At 42.9% G+C, this 23,493-nt stretch overlaps 3 protein-coding genes across 3 annotated transcripts in view; 2 read left to right on the top strand and 1 right to left on the bottom strand.

Moving 5' to 3' along the window:
* Positions 1-23,493, top strand: part of CHGA (chromogranin A) — a 231,296-nt gene that overhangs the window by 164,997 nt on the left and 42,806 nt on the right. The window lies entirely within an intron of this gene.
* Positions 13,217-16,810, top strand: LYSET (lysosomal enzyme trafficking factor). The gene is made up of 2 exons (XM_064142485.1): positions 13,217-13,369; positions 15,406-16,810. Exon 2 carries the CDS (start codon positions 15,422-15,424, stop codon positions 15,815-15,817), a length of 396 nt encoding a protein of 131 aa, XP_063998555.1. The 5' UTR covers positions 13,217-13,369; positions 15,406-15,421; the 3' UTR covers positions 15,818-16,810.
* Positions 21,447-23,376, bottom strand: LOC135174922 (EKC/KEOPS complex subunit GON7-like). Its single transcript, XM_064142599.1, has 2 exons — positions 23,144-23,376; positions 21,447-23,017 (listed from the first exon to the last, which is right to left on the bottom strand). Exons 1-2 carry the CDS (start codon positions 23,343-23,345, stop codon positions 22,893-22,895), a joined length of 327 nt encoding a protein of 108 aa, XP_063998669.1. The 5' UTR covers positions 23,346-23,376; the 3' UTR covers positions 21,447-22,892.

Raw genomic sequence — 23,493 nt, 5'->3', positions numbered from 1 at the left:
TGAGGGTTGATTAGGATCTTGAGCCCTTCAGCAATCAGAACTGTCTTCCTCTTCATCTTGGCTTCAGCTGCAGGTCAAAGCAGGTTTCCCTTGTTTAGCTAGAATCTCTCATACCTTGTCTTCTAACCATTTCAAAAAATGCAGGAGCTGCAAGGAGGCTGGACACATGCAATGTTGCACAAGTTATGGAAATTCCATAGGAGTTCATTTTAGGTTAAAATGAGACATCTCCATTCACTTCATTGGTTATCACAGTACAGTTTCTCAATGAAGGACTACAAGCAATTTGCTCAGCACCTGGTGAAAGCCATAATCAGATTTTTTTAAATGAGTGGAAAGAAGAAGGTGAAGTTATTCTCACTGTCTGGAATGTAAGCTGTTGTTTGTTTTTTTTTAATTATTACAGGACAGATGTTACTCTGCTGCAGATGAGCCTTCCATATCAGAGCAGGTCTCCTCTTCCTCCAGTCCCCAAACTGCCAGTCAGATCACGTGCTAGCATGGCACTGCCGGAATGAGGCTTTAGGGAGGGAGCACAAAAAAAAAAAGCCCTTGCAGCTGATGCCCTACATCTTCTTGGCTTTGAAAGACTCAAAGAAGAGTCCTAGTGTTGCACAGCACCTGGGACTGGTCATCACCAGTGAGTCAAATAGACAGAAATGCATGAGAATCATGTTGGGTTAGCATTTCCTCAGGTCTCTGCTATATCTACAACTGATACTTTACTGCAAGATTCATAACAAGGCCAGGTATTACTTCTCATAGTGGTTCACTAGAGAATGTGTGAGTGAAGATGAGCTTCTCTACTGCATGGTTGGGTTTTGTCTAACTTTTGATACAACACATCATCTCAGCTACTGTCTGGAAACTTCCAAAAGTGCTCTGGACGAGCAGCTCTGAAATGATAAAGCAGTGAAAGTTAGTACTGAGGAAGAAAGTTCATTTCTAGTTTTTGTGTTCAAAATCACAAAGGCTAGCTCTAGGCAAGGACAAACTTCAAGCAACTGCTATAGGGTTTCTGCGGTGGCTTCTGGGAGGGAGACCCTTCTAGTGGCTGATGCGGCTCGACTGTTTCTCTTGAGTAACCCTTTGCCCATACAGGCTGGATGAGAGGATCTGCCTTACTAGCTGGAAATCAAACTGTCATTTTACAGTCCCCTAAATCAGGCATTGCTGTTCAGAGAAGCAATCCCTCCAAAAACTGCTGCTTGTTCTCACCTTCTGCGTCACCTTCTTTACAACAGGAAACATGCTCACATGGTTGTGTGTGAACAGGATCGGGGAGCTAGGAACCGAGATGGACTGAAACTCAGGAAGTTGACAACAGGTTTTTTAGTATTCCTCAGGCTGGGTCACCATCCATAGTGGCACAAGACAGAAGGCAGTGAAGAGGCTAGAAAGAGGAGGCTAGACAGAGAAAGCACCAAGCTGCCTCTGTTGGTGGTGATCCCATTTGGCAGCAGTAGCAGAGGATGGTGATAGCATGGCATTAATCCATATCACTACTCCCTTACCTAATAACCTATGCATCTTATGATGCATCATTTTGATTTTATAGAGAAAAGAAGGATTACTGATAACTGGCTGAGACTCATCAGTATTTCTATGATCTTGCAGAGAGCAGAAGGCATTCAACCAGAAGGGCTCATAAACTTTCCAAAAGCAGTTAACAATGATGCTTGGCAAATGACCAGATCTGTGTGAGCCAACACAGTGCCATTCAGGAATTCCTGAGCTAACTCTCACCAGCCTTGGTGGAGCACTGCTTAGACTGCTACGTGTCACACTGGTACCACATCAAGCCCTTGTCATAAAACCAGCATAACTATGTTTGGTTTTTTTATCTGCAAGGAATCTGCATTATAAGAAGGCATGTCTTACTTTATACAAATTCTGGCCAAAGTTTGACTGTCTTGAGCTCTGATGCATGTACATGCTGCAGGAAAGTAAGAAAGAATATTGCTTACAAGTTTGCTTGCTTGGTTTGTAGCAATTTGGCTGCAGAGTGCATGAGCTCATAAGCCAAGGAAAGCATATCATCAATGATCAAAGAATTTTAAACCACAAAAAACATGTGGCCAAGATGCAAAAGATTGAGAAGTTCTGTGTGAGCATAATTATGAATTTAAGCTGATGTACATTTGTTAGTCAAATTCCAAGTATGGATACAGACTGCACTGATATACATTGCTGTAGCTCTCTTGCCTTCTATTATGGGAATAAGATATATGAAAATGATACTTATGCAAACTCTTCAGATGCATGGAGATATTTACTTACCTGACTGCTTCAGCATAGTTACAATTATTCAAATTACAGGTGCAACTATGTTCTCTGAAGAATTTGAGCGAGCTGACAGTGTGTATTAGATTTGGATTGAGACTTGGTTAAGGATTAAGATGTACTGAGGTTTGCTCTACCTGCAGTTTCATGCTAACAGAGTTACTTAGGTGGTGGGATTTTTTAATCAGGTAGTTTTAAGTACTTATGACAATTCTGGGAACATGCTTCCAATAAAGTTAGTCATCTTCTCACAAAAGAATAAATACAATCTAATTTGTGTTGCTAGAATATATTATTTTTTAAACAATCATAGAATCATAGAATCAACCAGGTTGGAAGAGACCTCCAAGGTCATCCAGTCCAACCTATCCTCCAGCTCTATCCAGTCAACTAGACCATGGCATGAATGAACATATGAGTCTTACATAAAAAGTGACATGGCCATATATGAATCCTAGCACTATTACCACGTATTTTGCTGGCTTACATCTATATCTTTGCCTCTTGTGTTAAGAACACATTGTTCCAGATGACCTAAAGCACTTGTTCTCATTCCAATCGTCCTCCACTTCCACAAGTTGTTTGTGGCTGCAGCTGAACCTTTTAAACTGCTAAAACTGAGAAAACAGGAAAGATAAAAAAGTCCAATGTGGCCTGCAGTGTCACACCATTACTTGCACTTTTCTTCTCATGCTTATGCCTCTGAGGATTGAGGACCCTTTTCCTGTTTTATTTTAAAATGTTTCCTTAGAGTTCACTAAAAGTTCACGTGCCACAAGCTTCAGAAAAACACTGTGCTTTCTGTTTCTGCATGGTCACATCAGGAGACACTGGGTTCTTTTGCTCTCTGGGAGGGGCAGCATTTTTTATCTTTTCAGAAGCTACCACAGTGTATATGCGGAAAAGTGCAAAACAAATAGAAGCAGAAAATAATTTTTGAATCCCATACCAATACTATTCCAAAGTCAACTAATAATAACATTTTAGATAAAAGAAACCCAAATCCATCTGATAGTATCTTCAGCATATGAGCACGTTGTAGAAAGACGGACCCCATTTCTGCTTACGACATGCCCACAGAACAAACACATGCTTTGTCAGTGAGGCTTAGAAATGTTTTTCTGAAACAACCCTAATCCCAACCACAGGGAGCTTCCTCTGGACAGCCAGGAGTTCTTTAAGACATGCAACAGCTATCTGAAAGTCAACTAAAGATGCTGGAAAAACCCTCCTGTGACGTAGGTGCTGTTCCTTTTGTGCTTGCAAACCTTTCATACTTAGGAATCAGTGACATATTAACTTAACTCTTACTTACTATTGTACTGAAGGCAGGAGTAGTACCTGTCTTCCTCCACCAGTCATCTCTGTCCTTGGCTTTTTCCCATTCAGTGTATTTCAAAATATTATCCAATCTCAATACTCAATGACCAAAAGAGGAATTTTTATTCTTGGTAAATATCAATCTCATATACAAATATTAAACTATGCTCATACATCTCCCCCACAATGACAACATTCTGTCCTCCCGTTTCTACCTCATATAACATGCATCCCATCTGAAGGAAGAGAAAGGTCTAAGGAAGAATTGGAAATTAAGGAGACAAGCAAGTTCCAGAGAACAGGAGATAATCAGCAGCAGTGCAAAAAAAAAAGCTGGAATAATCAGCTAAGCCCACAATTTGATTATGGCTCTAGATGAGACATACAGCTCATTTAAGAGCGCACATTTTCAGATGTTTTAAACTGTCTAGACACTGTAAGACATTTGCAGTTACGCAATTGTTTATTGTACCCCTGTATTATTAAATTTATCATCTCACACACTCGGTGTGTAAAGTCACCTGGGTAAGTAAAACCTGGGCAGGGGGAACCTTGGAATGTGGGACATGCTTCCCAGTCATTCTTCTGACAGCTCATTGGAGGCTTTCCTGGACAAGATGATTGCAATTATTTCTAGTGGCTCTGTGCATCTCTGAAGAGGCTACTTCTGTGGCTCCTGTTAATATACCTCATACACAAAGAGCAGCTTTTAGAGCTGTTCTATTGAACATCCTGTAGTCCTGTTCAATATCTTTATTGATCATCTGGAGCAGGGAATTGAGTCCAGCATCAGTAAGTTTGCAGATGACACCAAGCTGTGAGCAGGTGTCAATCTGTTGGAAGGTAGGAGAGCCTTGCAGAGGGACCTTGACAGGCTGGATGGATGGGCAGAGGCCAATGGGATGAGATTTAAAAAGGCCAAGTGCAGGGTTCTGCACTTTGGCCACAAAAACCTCAACAGCGCTACAGGCTGGGGACAGAGTGGCTGGAGAGCAGCCAGGCACAGAGGGACCTGGGGCTACTGGTAGATAGTAGGCTGAAGATGAGCCAGCAGTGTGCCCAGGTGGCCAGGAGAGCCAATGGCATTCTGGCCTGTATCAGGAACAGTGTGGCCAGTAGGACAAAGGGAGGTTATTCTTCCCCTGTACTCAACACTGGTCAGGCCACACCTTGAGTACTGTTTCCAGTTCTGGGCTCCTCAGTTCAAGAGAGATGTTGAGATACTGGAACATATCCAGAGAAGGGTGACAAAGCTGTTGAGAGGCCTGGAACACAGCCCTGTGAGGAGAGGCTGAGGGAGCTTGGGTTGTTTAGCCTGGAGAAGAGGAGCCTCAGGGGTGGCCTCATTGCTGTCTACAACTACCTGAGGGGACGCTGTAGCCAGGTGGGGGTTGGTCTATTTCTCCCAGGCAACCAGCAACAGAACAAGGGGGAACAGTCTCAAGGTGTGCTGAGGGAGGTCTAGGCTGGATGTTAGGAGGAAGTTCTTGCCAGAGAGAGTGATTTGCCATTGGAATGGGCTGCCCAGGGAGGTGGTGGAGTCACTGTCCCTGGAGGTGTTCAAGAAAAGCCTGGATGAGGCACTTAGTGCCATGGTCTGGTTGACTGGATATGGCTGGGTGCTAGGTTGGACTGGATGATCTTGGAGGTCTCTTCCAACCTGGTTGATGCTATGATTCTGTGGTTCCTGTGCTGCCTTCAAGGTTTTCTTTCTCTCAGAACTTCCTGGGAGAAAAAAAAAAAAAAGAAAGAAAAGGACTGGCAGTGGCTGAACTGATGAAGCCTGCTTGCTTTAGGCCTCTGTTTTCTTACAAGACCTCTAAAGAAAGCTTCTCACATAGATAGAAAGTTTGAAATAACCCATGTCTTATGAAGGTTCCTATTGTTCAATAAGGGGTGAGCTCACATTGTACCTTTTCCCTTTGTCAGGACACAGTTTCCACTACCTAACTGCAAACTGCTCCAACAAATAAAGGAGTTCAATGTGTGAAAGAAGTCTATCCTTCCATGTAACTTGTTTTTTAAATTGTGCAACAGATCCAAGTCCATACACACTGCCTTTTTTATTTATTATTTAAAAAAACAAGCTAAACTAATCAGAATGCCCTTCTTTAACCCTCTACACTGTGGAGTGCTTATTTCTGCACCACTTGCACTAAGCCTATGTAGTGGGATTCTTGTTCAACATGAAGGCTTGAAAGGAGAAAATAGGAAGGGAGACAAACATCACAAAACAAAGGAAAGAACTCATGCCACCATTTAGACAGAGGAGACCTCGAGACATGCCAAGGAGTTCTTGCCAAAGGGTCTGAGCCACGAGGCAAAGAAGAGGCCTTGTGGCAAAGTGTACCAGACATGGTGCTGAGGCAGACAAGCTCTGCAAAGAATACATCTGCTTTGTGTTCACATTTGTTGTTCTATCTAAAGCCTGTCTTGTGCTGTCTTGATATTGTGAGATCAAAAATAGGTTTGTATTGCTTGGAAGTTGTACTCTTGAGAAGAAACTCAGTTGTGCACAGTTCTCCTCAACAGCATAATAATTCTAATAATAGGAGTTAATAAATGCATATGCCTTTTATGTCACGGGGTTCAAGTTAGCATTGTTAACTGAGTAACACAGCTTCCTGCCCCACAGTCCTGCTCTGCATCACTGGATCCCTGATGAACAGGAAATTTTAGTACAGACAGGCATCTTGTTTGTAAAAAAAAAAAAAAGGTCAAAATAACTACTACAGGCATCCTGGCCTGCATCAGGAATGGTGTGGTCAGCAGGAGCAGGGAGGTCATTCTGCCCCTGTACTCTGCACTGGTTAGACCACACCTTGAGTGCTGTGTTCAGTTCTGGGCCCCCCAGTTTAGGAGGGACATTGAGATGCTTGAGCGTGTCCAGAGAAGGGTGACAAGGCTGGTGAGAGGCCTTGAGCACAGCTCTACGAGGAGAGGCTGAGGGAGCTGGGATTGTTTAGCCTGGAGAAGAGGAGGCTCAGGGGAGACCTTATTGCTGTCTACAACTACCTGAGGGGTGGTTGTGGCCAGGAGGAGGTTGCTCTCTTCTCTTGGGTGGCCAGCGCCAGAACGAGAGGACACAGCCTCAGGCTGCGCCAGTGGAGATTTAGGCTGGAGGTGAGGAGAAAGTTCTTCACTGAGAGAGTCATTGGACACTGGAATGGGCTGCCCGGGGAGGTGGTGGAGTCGCTGTCCCTGGAGCTGTTCAAGGCAGGATTGGACGTGGCACTTGGTGCCATGGTCTAGCCTTGAGCTCTGTGGTAAAGGGTTGGACTTGATGAGCTGTGAGGTCTCTTCCAACCCTGATAATACTGTGATACTGTGATAACTTGACAGTCCCTCCTGGCTCTCTTCCCAGCCTTCACACATGCAGTGTGCAAGCCACAGCAACATTTATAACACAATGTAAATCTTCCTCATAAACCTCCATCTTTGTTATCATACCTCCACCATTATTTTAACCTCACAAACATATATACTGGAGTAATTTTGCAGCTATCTGGACTAAAGAGTTCTCTCTAGTGTTTTCATAAGACAGAAGAGTAGAAATTAGCCCAGATACTGTGAAGGTAAAATTGATAGTGATTTCAGGTGAAATTTTTTGTTACACTGCAGTCAAGCAAGAAGCTGCTAGTGGGATTGACCACGGTTTGTAGGACCTCTTTTGAAGGTGACGAGGCCTGAATTTGAGCAGAGAAGAATGACATATAATAAGCATATGGGTCTTGGCAAAGGATCTACTCATTTCTGAGAGAATTCAACGCTGAATTCTTCTTTGTTATAATTCCCACTTGCTATCAATGACAATAGCCCTAGAAAGATTTAACATTACTCTATTTTTCTCCACACAGCTGGGAAAAGGAGAGCTTTCAGGTGTCATAGACTTTTCTACATCTGTGGATGCTGGCCTTTCAGGTAAGCAGACAGCTCTCAGCGCACTCTTCAAATGAGGTGTGCTCCAGATCTGACACTAGGGTTAATCATCAGGTACTTCTGTCATTCAGCTTATCTCTGATAGACTTTCCATTGCCTTGGACAGGTCTGTTACTCATCCAGGTTTAGATTTTCTTCAGGAATACTGAAGAGACCAAAAAGCAGGAAAACTGATACCTGTCGTATCAGGCCAGTAGCTCAACAGAAAACTGAAACGTGGAGTTTATTACTGTAAGAGCATAGGCAATCCATTTTGGTTAGACTAAATACTGTCAATCAATGGGACTGACTGAGTGACATGTTGAGACACCAGCCCCTCAGAAGCACCCAGTCCCATACTTTTCATCATTTACTTCCAAAACCTAAATTGTGGCATTTAAGCATATGCAAATAACATGTAGAACAGTTCTGAAAAGAAAAGAATGCTAGATTGAGGTTGAGAACCAAACCTTCAGGTAATAAAAATGTTACAGAAATAATTAAATACTATGTGGTTGAAGTAGTATCATTATTGAGAATAAAGTTTTTAAGGACAGAATTAATTTAACTGACAGAAAAAGGAAGATAGGGACACTTCTGTAGGGAAGAGGGAATTCTGTTTTTTTACAAGGTATGTCTAAGAACCCTATCAGCCTTCACATTATATAGATGGAGGCCTTAAAAGCATGCATCTTGCAGTACATTTTAGAAGTGGTAACTATGTGCTAATTCTTAACAAGACACGGGGAAGAGGTTCCTAAAAGAAGACAGACACACATATACAAAAACACTTCTTTTTTTCTCCTTGTTATTTAATGAAAGTTCAGAGTCAGCAAAGCTGAAACAATATCCTCTTCACCGTGCCTAAACCTCCAGCCTGATCTGTGCAAAAAGAACTGTGGTCCTTTGAATGTGGGAAAAGGCCTAATCTGAACCATGTTCTTTCGGTGTTTGTTTAGTAAAAGAAAGTTATGCTTTGGGAAAGTCTAAACACAGATATTCCTGGCTGTACACAGCTCACAGTCTAAGCAAGACAGGCACAGCCTGAGAACTGGGACTCTCAGAGGAGACAGTAACTAATCTCTTTAAGTTATTCTATGGTATTACTGACTTCTTTCACAACAGCACCACAAAAGGAAAGACAATTAGTGGAAATATATGTTTTAAAAAAAAAGGCAGATGTGTCATTGCAACCTCCTCTCATGAGGACAGAGATGTTCCTCCCTCAGACGGTCAAATGTTTCTCTTGGACTCTGTATGTGAAGGGAAGAAGGAAGGACAGTGCAGCCTTCTAGCGACTGACCTTCAGAGAGGATTTTTTAAACAATTTTTTTCCTGCTGATGGCTGAAAATGAACTCTTTTAGGACAACTGACCAAAGCCAGCATTTTTGGCCTGCAGACCCCTAAGCAGTGAATCTCTTTTCCTTTTTAACAGGCATGATTTTTAAGTTAAATTGTATTAATGAGAAAACATACTGGCAGCTTCTGCATAAATTGTATTTGTCCTCTGTTTAAATAAATGTACCACGGAGATAAATATTCAGACACCAACCATCTCTGCTCACACTCTTTTAGTATGTTTTGTCATTTCTTGATAAAGATGGAAGCTTTCTGAAAACAGAAAGTAAAAGCAAAGATTTTATCTCTTTCTTGCCAGAATTATTATGACTGCAAATGATGTAGATGCAAAGCTTATATTTGGATCATAGAATCAATCAGGTCAGAAGACATCTCCAAAATCATCCAGTCCAACCTAGCACCCAGCCCTAGCCAGTCAACTAGACCATGGCACTAAGTGCCTCATCCAGGCTTGGCTTCAACAGCTCCAGGCACGGTGACTCCACCACCTCCCTGGGCAGCCCATTCCAATGCCAATCACTCTCTCTGCCAACAACTTCCCCCTAACATCCAGCCTAGACCTCCCCTGGCACAACTTGAGACTGTGTCCCCTTGTTCTATTGCTGCTCGCCTGTCAGCAGAGCCCAACCCCACCTGGCTACAGCCTCCCTTCATATTCAGTGGTAATTAGAGAACAAGAAGCATCACTGTAATGAACTCTAAAAGTTCAAACTAAAATGCCCCTCTCCATCAAAGACTCATTTCTTTAAAGGCATTCTGACAAAGGGCAATAGTGTGTAATTCTACCTTTGGCATATCTTTACTGTGGATATTTGGGAGCATGAAATAGCTATTCAGTTTGTACATATCAAGAAGTTTGTTGGAACAACGGTAAATATTCCTAAAATCAAGAACAAAGTATGGCTGGTATTCAGAAAACCTGGATAAAATGATTGCCTGAAGCCTAACTGCTACTAAGAAACAAAGTCTAGAGCAGAATTTTAGGAATAGAGAATTAAAGATCCAAGTAATTTAAGGTCACAACTTTTCAAAGAATAAGAGGCAAGCAAGTCAAAGGAGGAAAAGGTCACCACCTCTTGTACTGTGTACAGATCTGGAGCCCCCAACACAAGAGGGACATGGAACTGTTGGAGCGAGTCCAGAGGAGGGCCACAAAGATGATCAGAGGGCTGGAGCACCTCTGCTATGAGGACAGGCTATAAGAGTTGGGGCTTTTCAGTCTGGAGAAGAGAAGGCTTCAAGGAGACCTTATAGTGGCCTTCCAGTATCTGAAGGGGTCCTACAGGAAGTCTGGGGGGACTATTTACAAGGTCTTGTAATGACAGGACAAGGGGTAATGGGTTTAAACTGGAAGAGGGGAGATGTAAATTAGATGTTAGGAGGAAGTTATTTACAGTGAGAGTGGTGAGACACTGGTACAGGTTTCCCAGGGAGGTTGTGGCTACTTCCTCCCTGGGGGTGTTTAAGCCCAGGTTGGATGAGTTCTTAAGCAACCTGCACTAGTGGGAGGTGTCCCTGCCTACAGTGGAGGGTTGGAGCTGGATGGGGGAGTTGGAGCTGGATGATCCTTGAGGTCCCTTCCAACCTAGACCATTCTATGATTCTATGATTCCACAGAGCTCACAGAACACTTACACTTTGTGTGGTCAGTGTAACCAAAACAAGCAAACATAATACTCCAATTCAAAATGAGAAGAAATAACAAAATGCCAACATACAGAAACATGTCTTACATGCTCCCAAGACACTGAATATGCTACCCTTGGTAAGAAGATAGAAAAAAAATACAGTACAGGCAAAACATCTAGCCCAAGGATATTACATACCACTCTGGTCTTATGCCTTAGCTTTCAAAGACAGCTTATGTTTACTGTAACAAGTCCACAAAATTTTGAGAGCTTTCCTTTCACAACCATAATTTCAGGCCTGTAGTTAACACAGAGCAAAACCCATAAACCAAGCAAGTTACATCCTAACCCATCCTCTTTCCAACTCTATCCACTTAGAGGACAGTCGTGTTAAGCAGAAACAAGCTCAACATTTCACTCTTAAAAAAACAAATCAGAATCTTAATTGCAACTCTGGGCTTTCTGGGCTTTACACTTAACACATATATCCACTGCCAAGTCTTATATTCACACAGGCACCCATTGATTCTGATTGAAACCTCTCTCTTTCACTCTGGATTGGTATTTGAAAGGAAACAGTCTCTGTGTGGTAGCTACTCCATTCCCTATCATTACCTTTGACCCAGACGTAAGAAAATGCTATAAAGCCATACTTGAGTAGGTTTGTTAGCTACACAGGAGCTGGTAATCACTTCTAGATCAAGTGAAACCTCATCACTTGTACAAAGAGAAAGAATGGCATAGCTATACATAGTTACTTACACCGATAATTAGCTATACATAGTCACTAATACCTTCACCATCCATCAAAACTACACTAGCCGTTTATTCAAACATCACGAAAGAGGATAAAATCCTCATTCAACTGAAGCACAAAGCTGCTGGACCCCATGGGATGGTGTTGAGCACCATCTAGTGTTGAATGAGTATCAAAGCAGAGAAAAACCAACAACCAAAAGCAGAAACCAAAAGGCAAGCATGGTGAGGTTGCTATCCTGCTGTGTGTCAAGGAACTTACTTCTGACCTCTGTGAGCTCTCAAAAGTGCAGTTTGTCTCAAAGGCCATCTGCAGCACCATGCATTCAGGCTGTCCTGGAGAGAATCACTAGTTTCTGCACATTTTTCACCAAAACACCAAACGTAGCAGGCTAAGCCACTATAAATATAATTTTGCAGCACCTTTCATATACAGACTCACAAACACCTAACCCAACCTCAAGAAAAATGCCAGAAAAATCCTAGATGTATGTATTTATTCCTTGTGAACATTCTCTTTTACCCTTCTTAACTACAGCTAGATGAACGTGAATTGTAGGACCACTGCTCCTTGTAGCTTTACAGACGTCAGCGCTGACTGCAAATGAGTCAATCATTCCCAACACTACTGGAGAGTAAAAGTCAAGGTTTTGACAAATCAAATGGCTCTGGAATCCATTTCACTCATAGTTGATCCAATTTGTGAAGCAATTTATAAAGAAGTTACTAGCAGCTCCCACCAGCAGTAAAAGTTTTCTTGTGACTCTGGGATGGAATTTAAATTTCACATGTAATGCCATGCAGTTACTGAATTCTTTTAACTAGCACAGAAAGTACAAAAACACTGAATTTAGACAAACACCTTCTGCACAAGCAAACTTTCCAGAGCCACATGAGGAGAGGCTGAGGGAGCTGGACTTGTTCAGTCTGGAGAAAAGGTGGCCTCACTGCTGTCTACAACTACCTGAAGGGAGGTTGTAGCCAGGTGGGGTTCAGTCTCTTCTCTCAGGCAACCAGCAGCAGAACAAAGGGACACAGTCTCAAGTTGTGCCAGGGCAGGTCTAGGCTGGATGTTAGGAGGAAGTTGTTGGCAGAGAGAGTGATTGGCATTGGAATGGGCTGCCCAGGGAGGTGGTGGAGTCACCAACCCTGGAGGTGTTGAAGCCAAGCCTGGCTGGGGCACTTAGTGCCATGGTCTGGTTGCTTGGACAGGACTGGGTGCTAGGTTGGACTGGAAGATCTTGGAGGTCTCTTCCAACCTGGTTGCTTCTATGTGGTACACATTTTGGTGTGCATCAGTAAACTGCACACATCTGACCGAATCAGGGTTGGGATTTTTTGGGTGAACTTAAGATAGTCTTTTAGCATCACTGAAAGCTTTTTCACAATTCTCTATTTCCTAATAATCTAACAGAAATACCTATTTGTGTATAAGCATTCAGTGCTTTTAAGCATACGTCAGTGGCTGGGAGCCTTTCCCAATCTGAGACTGTTGCTCTTTGCCTGCACACACCGCACTTGACCAAAGCAGCCAACTGCCAGACCACAACTGTCTTCTGAGTTCCTCCTCCCGAGCGCCTGCACAATTAGACGCAGCCCAGGGGCAGCGCAGTGTGAGGCTCTTTCGTGGAGGCTAGGCACGGTGGAAGCTGGGCTCTCACGAACCTAGCGTCTCCTCTGCTACCACATGAAACGGCACCAGCACCGAAATAACGGTGGCTCAAGGCAGGCAACCAGCCGTGCAACAGGATCGAAAGGTCATTAACAGAGCCAAGCAGCCACACAGGGCAACCGCCATTTTGGGCGAGGCCACCCAGGCCACAACGGAGCGCAGGTCTGAGCCAAGATGGCCGCCAGCCAACCTGCCCTGCCCCGCCCCGCCCCGCCCCGGCTCGGCTCGGGTGCCGCTGGGACGCACCGGAAGTGGTTCTCGAGTGCCGGAAGTGCCGCCGCTCTGGCGCGGTGGCCGGGCTCCGATGGGGACGGGCCGGCAGCGGCGCCGGGCGCCCGGGGGCCTCTCCGCCGCCCAGCGCGGTGGCGCGGGCTGAGGGGAGCGGGCCGCCTGCCGCCGCCCTCCCGCTCCCTTCTCCTCCGCTGGAAGAAGGTAAGGAGCTGCCGGTGTTTGCGAGGGAGCCGTAGCGGCGAAGCGCTTTTCGGCTGGAGCGCAGGTCCGGTGATCGCTGCGGGCATCGCCAGCGGCCGGTTTGAGCGGCCTGTTCCGGGAGGAGAGCTCCGGAGTGCCCGCGGAGTGGGGGTGAAGGGCTCCGGTCACGAGTCCCAGAGCTGCATGTGGAAATAGTGCCTCGAAATGAAAAATGAGGGAGAAAACAGCGTTATCTGTCGCTTTCGCGGTAGCCTAAACCCATGCCTCCGCTTCTTACTGCTGCCTGTCAAGAGCAGGATAAAAGACAACTCATGTTTACTTTCTTAAATCTACTGCAGTTTTAATCGTATTCGTGCTTTCTATATATGCGTTACTTTAGAAGATTTTTTTCTGAAGGCACCTACTTGTTAGCCATCTCTAAGATTCCTAACTACTGGGAAAAACGGACAGTGACTTAGCTGTTGGGTAAACACACTCTAATGGATTAATAGCTTCTTACACGCTTCTTCAGTTGTCCTACACACGTATAGTTCTGTATTAAAAGGTAATGTACAATTAAGTTATGTAGAAGGATAAGCTAAACAACAAGTAGCTGTCACAAGTGTAAGAAATGGCAAACTTGGGTGTTTACTGACACTGTGTATTTGACTCTCTTAGCATCCATAAATGCAGTACAGTGAGGGACAGAACAACTTCTCCAGGGTTACCCTGATCAGATTAGGATTGAGAATATCCTTCAGATATGGAAAACTAGGTAGTCTGGTAGTCTTTAAAGTTGCTAACCTAGCAGATAAGTCTAGTCTTGGGAAGGGGGATTTGGAAAGGTCTAGTGATTTGTGGTTTTAAATCAATTAAGGTAAGCTCTTCCATATTTCTGTTATAATTCTGTATGGGTAAGTCTACTTACATAAGTTTTTCTGACTATTTTTGAAGCTTAGTAATGCTATCTTAAAACAGCACTAAAGAAATTGATGTTTACCCACCCCCCCTTATGAAAAACAACTTAGGAGAAAAGGTCAAAACTCAACAATTTAAACAATTTATAATGAAAACAAAAGCAACCAACAAAAAACAAACAAACAAAAACCCCAAAACCAAAAAAAACACAGCCATTGTTAGGAGAGCTCCAGACAGCTGTAGTGAAGTGGTGACTTGCCCTGTCCACTGGCTGTTTTGGGGGAAGGTGGTGTTGACTTTTTTGGTATGAAATACTTGGTTCTTCACCTCAAATGTTCAACTGGTTTGAAGGTTGTTTCAGGTCACTTAAACCCATATAGCCAGCTGGAGAGCTTAAAGTAGGTAAAGCCAAGCCCAGCAAGGTGCTTCAGTAATTTGTGTTTCTTCTGATAAGTGTCAGTTAACTGGTGTCTGGTTCCTTTTGTCCTGACTTGGTTCCTGGCAGCTATTCAGCTCCTTTCCTCCTGAAGGCATACTGCAACTGTTCACACAGGTAGAGTGGAAATGCAGTTAGGCACAGGTAATATACTTGTAGTATCTTCATGGGTGCAAATACCTTTAGTATGTATGAAAGCACCTTTTTAGATGGCTCATAGATGGACACTCATCTGGAGCTTTATAAAACTGGATGTTGCTGCACTGCAAAGAAGCAATGATGCTCCTTTGGCTGGCTGGCAGTGTGTTTGTCTGGCCACCCTTGGAGTATTTGACAAAATAGCACTATTTCTAGAAAGCCTTGTATTCCCACTTTGCAGCAAGACACTGAGGGCAGTAACTTGTGCAATTAAAGACTTCTATTTTGTCCACTCAGTACTTGACTTTGGCTTGGGATAGCTTGATAGCTAGCAGGCCCTAAACTTGCCAGAGCTGCTGATGGAGCATTGTATGTATTTTCCGTTAGCCTGTTGCTGATATAGTAGTGTGATTTCTCTGATGTAGAGAGAGCTCAGGTCTTCAGAAATGGGTATGTATGCTGGCTTTACTGAGGTGTACTGGAAAGTTAAATGATGAAAACCAAGCTTCATCTGTGTCTCCTTTCTCCAGATGGTACTTAATGTATATATTGCCTTTTGTTCCAGGTGCAGAGCATGGAGAATGATGAACTTCCGCCAGAGGATGGGATGGATTGGTGTGGGGTTGTACTTGTTAGCAAGTGCTGCAGCTTTTTATTATGTCTTTGAAATCAATGAGACTTACAACAAATTAGCACTGGAGCACATTCAGCAACACCCCAAAGAGCCACAGGAAGGAACCACATGGACTCACTCATTAAAAGCACGACTGCTATCCTTGCCTTTTTGGCTATGGACTATAATATTTTTAATACCATATTTACAAATGTTCTTGTTTCTCTATTCCTGTACAAGAGCTGACCCCAAAACCGTCGGATATTGCATCATTCCTATCTGCTTGGCTGTTCTCTGCAATCGTCATCAAACATTTGTGAAGGCCTCTAATCAGATCAGTAGATTACAACTGATTGACACTTAGCTCAATTTCTGGGTTTTGTAGCTGTTCAGAAACAATTCCATATGGCTCATCTAATCACAAGACTGAAGTAGAGAGAAGACTGGAAAGAGCCTTTTCTATCAAACTGTTAAGCAATGAAGAAAGTTACTGTTTTCTATTTACAGAAAAAAAGAAGGAAAAAAATTAACTACAAAGGTTTTTAAATATAGGTCTCTCAGAACGGCCAGAGTGGGAGAGCCCTGCGTGACACTTGATGGAAGTACTCCTTGTTTTGCCTTAATGATGCAAAATTGCAACACTCCATCTGAAACATCGTATGGGGGGATAAGTCTGGTCCATGATTTTACCCTTCTGTGCAAAAAAGTGATTTCCTGTTTTCCCTTGGAGAAAAATCAATGAAAAGATACTACTTTTGTGGTAAATGTAAAAGGAAAAAAAAAAAGAATGTGATTATAAAAGCTGCACTTAACACAATTCTTTGCCTTTTTTTTTCTTAAGTAATTCATGTCTACATCAGTGCTGGTTTTTAATGATTTTTTTAAAAAGTAAGTTTAGATGCACAGGGAGCAAGAATAAACTTGGTGTGGATCTCTCAAGGGAAAAAGGTATCTTTTTTTCCTATGGTAGCATACTTTTTTCAGTAACCACAACAATAGCACATTGCAGCAGACAGGCACTGAGGAGTGGCATAGGCCTGGAGACTGGTGCTTTAAACATCAGAAGCAGTTTATGCTGGCACTGGCCTGTAGTCTGCACAAAACTTCATTTGTGTTTCCTCATACAAGTGATTGGCATTTACTGCCATTTTAGTTTCACTCTGGACATGATGTAAAACCATGTTCTGGGAGCACTGATGTATTATGAAAATCTCTGCATTTGGAGAAGCTAACTGGTATTAGGTTGGGGTGGATGCTACAAAGAAGTTGTTGGACAGACCACCATGTTTCTTCCAGAAATTTTAAGAAGATAACCTTCTTCTCATTCTTGCAATGAATAAAAATCTTTTCAGTCATACTGAAATTCCACTGAGATTTTTTACCATAGTTTCAGCCTCTATTTTTTGGTGCTATTTTGGCATAACATTTATTTCTAACTAAGGACTATGTATTTTGAATAATATCAAATCTGTTCATTGTGTCCTTCTTTAGTTTCCTCTTATGATAACTAAATTTTTGGTTCATCTGTGATGGAAGTAGTCTTCCAGATGTGGAAACTGCACAACACACTCTTCAAAGCAGTAGGCCCAAAACAACTGTGAATTAAGCTCCTTTATTATAATTCCAATTGAATGTGGCTGTCAGCTTAGCATTTGTGATGATTAGGTATTATTTCTGACTGGAGTATATCAACTTTCTCTTGCTGTGGAAAGAGAATGCTATTTTTCAGTAGTGTGCAGTTACACCACCTTAAACTTCACGTTTGCATTTGGAGATAATCTGGCACACTGTTTTCAAATGCCAGCATTGGTGCTAGGACCTGAAAACAATGTAGCCTTTACAAGAAGGTTTTAAGTTGAAAGTGCAATATGGGAAGGAAGAAGCTACCATCGTAATATGCTGGAATAAGAGTAAACTCTGACTTCTAGTACTTTGGGAAGTCAGTGTTTTTAAGTTGTCTTGTTTCCTAACTTTAAAAATCACCATCCTATTTATCTATATAATAAAAACTTTTCAATGTTTATAAACAGAAGTCTGTTAATACAGATACCTACCAATGTATCAATCTGTTTGTTGCTAGGCAGCAGTGCTGGCAGTCAACTGCTGTAGTTCATTCTATTATTCCCTCAGTGTTTTTGTTTGGTTGATATTTTTTGTTGTCATTTTGTTCTCTGTCCTAGTTACTTGTCTGTAGTCTGAAGTTTTGGGGCTGACTGACACTGAATACCTTTGTCATTTCTTTACTGTTGTTCAAAAGGAAGGCACCTTTGGCTGGACAGTTTTTAACTTGATGCTGCTGATTTTTAAACTGAGATGGAATTATTTACGGAAAAATAACATAAGAGGAAGCATCAAAAATAGAAAATGATAGGGAAAACTGCTGAATTTTCTGTTGTACAGGCACGTGGTGGTTAGCAAATGTGTCATCATGCCTGGTGTGATGAGCCAGGCTGTCTGGATATGGGGCACGTGCTGGCTGCAGCAGTGACTTACAGAATGGGGTTTGTGTTTGTAGACTTTTCTGTTAAAAGCCTGGATTTGGATTAAAACCATCAACAAGCATGGGCTTCATGGCTGACTACAGAAAGACACCATGTAATTAATGTAATTGCAACATCTGTAGGGATTTGAGTTTGAAGTGGAGAGAATTAGTATAAACTATTAACATAGTGCAAAGGCATACTAGACAGTAGAAGAGGAAAGCTAGCTCTGCTGGTGCTTCCAGCATTTTTAGCACCAGTAGAAACATTAACAGGTGAAGTCTTAACCACAGAAACAATATAAAGAAAAGAATATAAAGTTAATTATTGTTTTCACTCTATTCCTTTTAAAAGTAGTGAAATAACTGAGCTCGATGATGCTGAAGATCTCTAGGTAATGTCAAAGCTCGTTAGTTCTCAGTCACAGAAGACAAATTGACATAATCTGCAAGCTTTTGGGATAATCAAGCTCAAAGGAGTTTTATGACCTCTTTAAAGACTACAGTACTTCTCAGTTCTTGATTGTAAATGATAGATAATAGCATAAATCTGTTTCTACAGCAATGGTGTTAATAACAGGTGTGAGACTAGCTTATACTAGAACTTGCTCATACAAATCTAGTTATTTTCATGGAGTGGGTGGAAAAGATTAATTGCTACAACTTCCACATAGGGATGGGAAGGCTATTTTTACTCATACTGTTTTAACTTAAAATAAGTTGGCTCAGACCACATCTTGAAGAGCTTCCTAAAGCAGAAGCTGTAATAATATTGGCAGTAATGAAGTTCTCCAAAGATTGCTAACCTCTACCAGCTTGGCAATCATTCAGAGCTTTATTTTTTTTGCTAAGAAAATAAGTAGCTGTAATACAGAGTTGATTAATACTCATCTCTTTGCTACCTACCCTGGTTTTCTTTGTATCACAAGATAAAGCTTTGTCAGACCGAGCATCACTTTTGGATGGTCTGAGTGTTAGTTTCATTAGATTCTTGATCTTCACCTGACAATCTCTTCCTTGCAGGAAAGGGTCTGCCGTTTTGAAGTGCTCCTGAACCTGTTTTTCAGTTCCTCCCATGGTGGGGGCAGATCCAATCAAAAGCATACCTCCAAGCTGCAGCCCTTCAAACTGGGACAGAACTAATCTGCAATGGCATGTTTCTTCCAGCAGCAAAGTGCAGGCTTGATTTTTTTTTGTTAACTTTAAAATATGACAACTGACTTATCCTTGGAAGAAACTTCCCAGTTTGTTCAGGACATCTGTTAACTTCCCTATCTAGATTTCCTCTGTGCTACTGGGGGAAGAGGGTGGTGGGGCCCATCCTTTGTCCCTTCTAGTGGGGCCAATCAGCTTAAACCAATACACTCCCTGTATTTTCTCTTGCCTCGTCCCTTGTTCTTAAGCGTTTGCTACTCAATAGTTCCTAAAAAATGCTGCTTTTCATGTGCCAGTCTCAGGTGAGAACCTTTTCTGCATGAGAGCAGTTTAATAGCTTTATCACATAGTTTATAAGAATTGGCTCAGCTCTCCTTAAAGCAGATGCCGTGGTGCAGGTTTCTTCTGGAAGGAGAGAACGTGCTACAGCCACTAGAAGGTACTTCTGATTGAAGCCCACTATCAGCCCAGCAGATGGGCGCAAAACCGCTGCTAAGTGTTAACCAAGTTACCATATGTGAAGCACCAAGATAGATTATGATATCCTAATTGCCAGATTGTTGTGTATTTTAGAGAGAATCTGGTAATTTGTAGTAGCTTGTGTGGAAGTTACAAAGGGGCTGCATTGGGTGCATTGCAATCAAACCCATTTAATGAAAATGAGTGAATCTGTCCTAGGAACTAGGAAAGGTCTTGCACTTTTAGACAATTATCAGCATAATAGGATTGCTTCCTATCCCTCACAAACCATTTGAGTGTTTAATAAATGTCATACTTGTGATTTTAAACTGCTTTAAACACAGAACACTACAACCTGTTAAATTAATTTAGTATTACTTCAGCTTTTTCATTTCAATAGAAACATAACATCATTCTCTCCCTTGGTCAGTGAAGAAATCCAAACAGCCCCCTCTGCCTGGTAAAACGAGTTCTACTGGTAAGACACAAACTTTATAGCAAAGAGCACAGAGATGCGGAACTGGGCTTGTTCTGTGCCAGCCTAAGGTTTGGTTACAGTACAAAAACATCTCTGACACTAAGAGTATGCCATCTTTCTTCTGTCAAGGTTTATCTGCTCTACCTAAAGCGTTTGCTACAGTTGACTTACAGCATACTTCATTCTCTAGAGCAGCAAAAGTTGTTGCAGTTGTTTGGTGTTTTCTCCACATGTAAACCTTAAGTTTTCTTGTCTTCAGATTTTGGAGCCTCTCCCACAGCCATGGACAAACCTGTATGCTTCGCTGACGTGGTTGCTTTGAAAAAGCATACCACAGCACTGTGGTACAGCAACTGTACCTTTTCCCAATTGTTTGGCTAGGGCAGTTCAGGAAGTGGGAGACTGCAGACCTTTTTTGGGAGAAAGGTGCTTCAGAAGGGGTTCAGAACACAGCTCTAAGGCAGGTCCTAAAGCAGATGTGGAAGGGGGGAAACATACCCCCCCACTCCATTAGACTAAAACTTTGCCTTGTTACATTGTACAAATTCTCAGAAAAATGAAGTTCTCTGCTCTGTTGGGGCACTTCTGTCACAAGCAAACCTACAGTTCAGAATTACATAAGCCCCCGTGAGGCTCAGAGTACCATTTTCATAGTGTTAAAGTTTTGGTGCCCTTAATAAGGACTGTAATTGATTTTTTAAAGGCAAAAACTTGAGTGCTTTTTCTTGACCTAATGGTCACTGATCTCTTCTGGATCTTAGCTGCAGCATGTTACCGTGTTCAGGTTGACATTAAAAAAGAAGTAACCCATCACTGGAGTATTACCTGAATTGACTCTCACACTGGTTAAGGTTAGGGTTTGTTGCTTTAGACCAGAGGTTTTCAGCCAGTGGACTGTTTACATAAAGTTACAAAGGTCCCAGATACATGCTTATAGTTAAATGTTGCATTTTAGCCATCCCACAGTTTACCGTGTTGTTGGGAGTGTCTAGGACTGCAGGCCGAGGGGGGGTGGGGAGAGAGGCAGATATAGCTCTACAAGCTTCCAGAATTGCAGAACCAAGCTCATAAAAGATATCATCTCTTCAGCACAGGTCACATGAAGAAGCCTTCAGATGTTTATCAGGGTAGAGGTTTTTGTATTAAGCACTGCCTTTACCATTTCGATGTCACTTCCTTCAATAATTATCTACTCTAAAACACTTTAAGCACTTTACCACTTTAAGACCTGGCAGCCTGACAAAAGACAACAACTCTTCAGAGTTGGTTCTTTTCTCCTTAGTTATGCCTCTGGTACATCGACTAACAGAATAACAAGTGTGTGAACATCTTAGAACGTGAGTACATAAAGATGTCAAAAATCTGTTTACTGGAGCTCTTTTCCAAATTGCCCCTCTGTCCATTTCAAATGAATGCAGGCAATTTTGTGCTCATAAAAATGCATCATTTATTCCAATACTTTGTCCTCCACACACAAGTCTCAAGATTTGCTGTTTCCAAAATACATCCAACTATGCCAGCCAAATACATGAAAATGTGAAAAAGAAATGCTTTTTACACTACTAAATCAGCCAATCTTCTGCTAAAGACTCTTGGGCTCACAGTAGGCTGAGGACTGCCTATGAAGGATATGTTAGGGGAATTAAGGTAGCACGCAGAAAGCCCTGACATTTTTTTCCCTTGCAAAAGCATGCTACCTTAATGACATTGCACATGCTGAATTATCACGAAAAGAATGTTACCTCAGCAGGATTGGGTTATGTTGATTTATACAGTACATCATGTATTCATAGGTGTTACTTATTTTTGCATTCTTCCCCCACCTAAATCAAACTGCAGCAGCCAATATAGAACTCTGCTACACTTTTGCTAAGTTATGCCCAAAGTCTTATTTTCCAATGACATTAAAAAAAAAATCCAACCAAAAATCATCTTTCTGCTCTCTTCTTATTTTTTGTGTGACGTTGAGAGTTCTGCATAGACAGAATATTCAACTGTGGTATTCACACCATTTGGCATAGCTACCAAATGAGCCTAAAAATCAACCGGCATAAAACTCAAGTGATGGAAGAACTTGTATCAAGATTGACTGATGCATGAAGGAAAAAAAAAAGAGGGGGGAAAAAACCCACAGGTTTAGTGGAATTCTGGGATATTGCAGGTAACAAAGTAACACTGACCTGTTACTTTCTTGGCTGTTATAAAATGAGGCATTTCTGAAAGCAAGATTCCCAGCTCTTTCCACCTACTTTGTCTCTGACCCTTCCCAGGAAAATACCTGATTGATGAGTGACTAAAATAAACCTCTGGAAGATAGGCAAAGCCAGTCTTTTGTTGGACAGGAGTCTTGCAGGACTGTTCAGGACTAGGACAGTCCTACAGCTGCTTTTCAATTTAGAATACCATAGTGGTCTTATATTGCTTTTTCTCCATAAAAATAGAAATTGTACCATTTTAAGATCATATTTGACAAAGTAATCCATATTTTATTACCTTATTTTAAAAGTTTGGTTTAAGACACACAACAAAACACTGCGACTTGGGAAGACATAAAAAAGGAAGCAGTCAGAAGACTTTTACGACCAATTTTGTGTTTGTCAACCAGCCCACTAGGAATTCTTCCCAGCGTAACACTGGCACCCTGCAAACAACACGCTGCTAAGGCCAACGTGCATCCTTTCGTTAAGGCTTCCACGTGAAAGGAGTGTCGGGATCGACTTTTCACTTTCACAAGACGAGCAGAGAAGCAGACGCCTGACTGGCTAGAGCGGCCTACCCTCGCCCAGGGCCCCGCGCCCGGGGCACACTTACAGCTGGTACAGCTGGAATGCCCCTTTCTAAGCCCAAACTCCATCGCTCACGCCTCCCTCAAGGCTGCTGAACCTTAGTCCTCTTTGGAGGAGGGTCATCTGTGCTCGCATTCGGCTCGATATTGTTTTCGTCTTCGCTCTCATCCTCGTTGTTGTCGTCGTCATCTTCATCTTCGACAACGCCTGCCAGGGTTCAAAGCGGAAGGTCAGATGAGCGGTCCCTGGTGCAGACGGCGCCCCGAGGCCAGCAGACCCCCCCTCGCAGCATTTCTGCTCAGGTCTTTGTCGACTGCCCCTCCCGCCACTCACCGCGCTTCCCGCCGTCAGCCGCCGCCGCCTCTCTCTCCTCCTGCACAAGCGGCGCCAGCAGCTCCACTACTCGCTGCTGCAGCTCCACCAGGCCCTGCCGCACACTGCGCAGCTGGCCCCCCTCGCCCTCCACCACCGGGCACGGTACCCGCACCGTTCGCGTTTGCCCGTCGCGCCCCTTTAGCTCCGCTACCAGCTCCATGGCGCCGCCGCAGCCCGGCCGCCGGCCCGACCCCACCTCCGTCACGTTAACGCCTCCAGCATGCTGCGCGGGCGCCGTCTGTGACGCAGGCCCCGGTCACGTGAGACGCAGGGTTCCGCTTCCGCCGTGGCGCCCTCTGGCGCCTCGG

Source organism: Pogoniulus pusillus, chromosome 1, assembly GCF_015220805.1.
Source record: "Pogoniulus pusillus isolate bPogPus1 chromosome 1, bPogPus1.pri, whole genome shotgun sequence".
Classification (NCBI taxonomy): Eukaryota; Metazoa; Chordata; class Aves; order Piciformes; family Lybiidae; genus Pogoniulus; species Pogoniulus pusillus.
Note: the sequence above shows the minus strand (reverse complement) of the source record. Positions and strands in the feature narration are given on the sequence as shown.

Coding starts and splice junctions, on each gene's coding strand:
- LYSET (XM_064142485.1), top strand. CDS start 15,422: ATGATGAACTTCCGCCAGAGGATGGGATGGATTGGTGTGGGGTTGTAC.
- LOC135174922 (XM_064142599.1), bottom strand. CDS start 23,345: ATGGAGCTGGTAGCGGAGCTAAAGGGGCGCGACGGGCAAACGCGAACG. Junction 23,018..23,143: donor GGCTGACGGCGGGAAGCGCG/GTGAGTGGCGGG, acceptor GAACCCTGGCAG/GCGTTGTCGAAGATGAAGAT.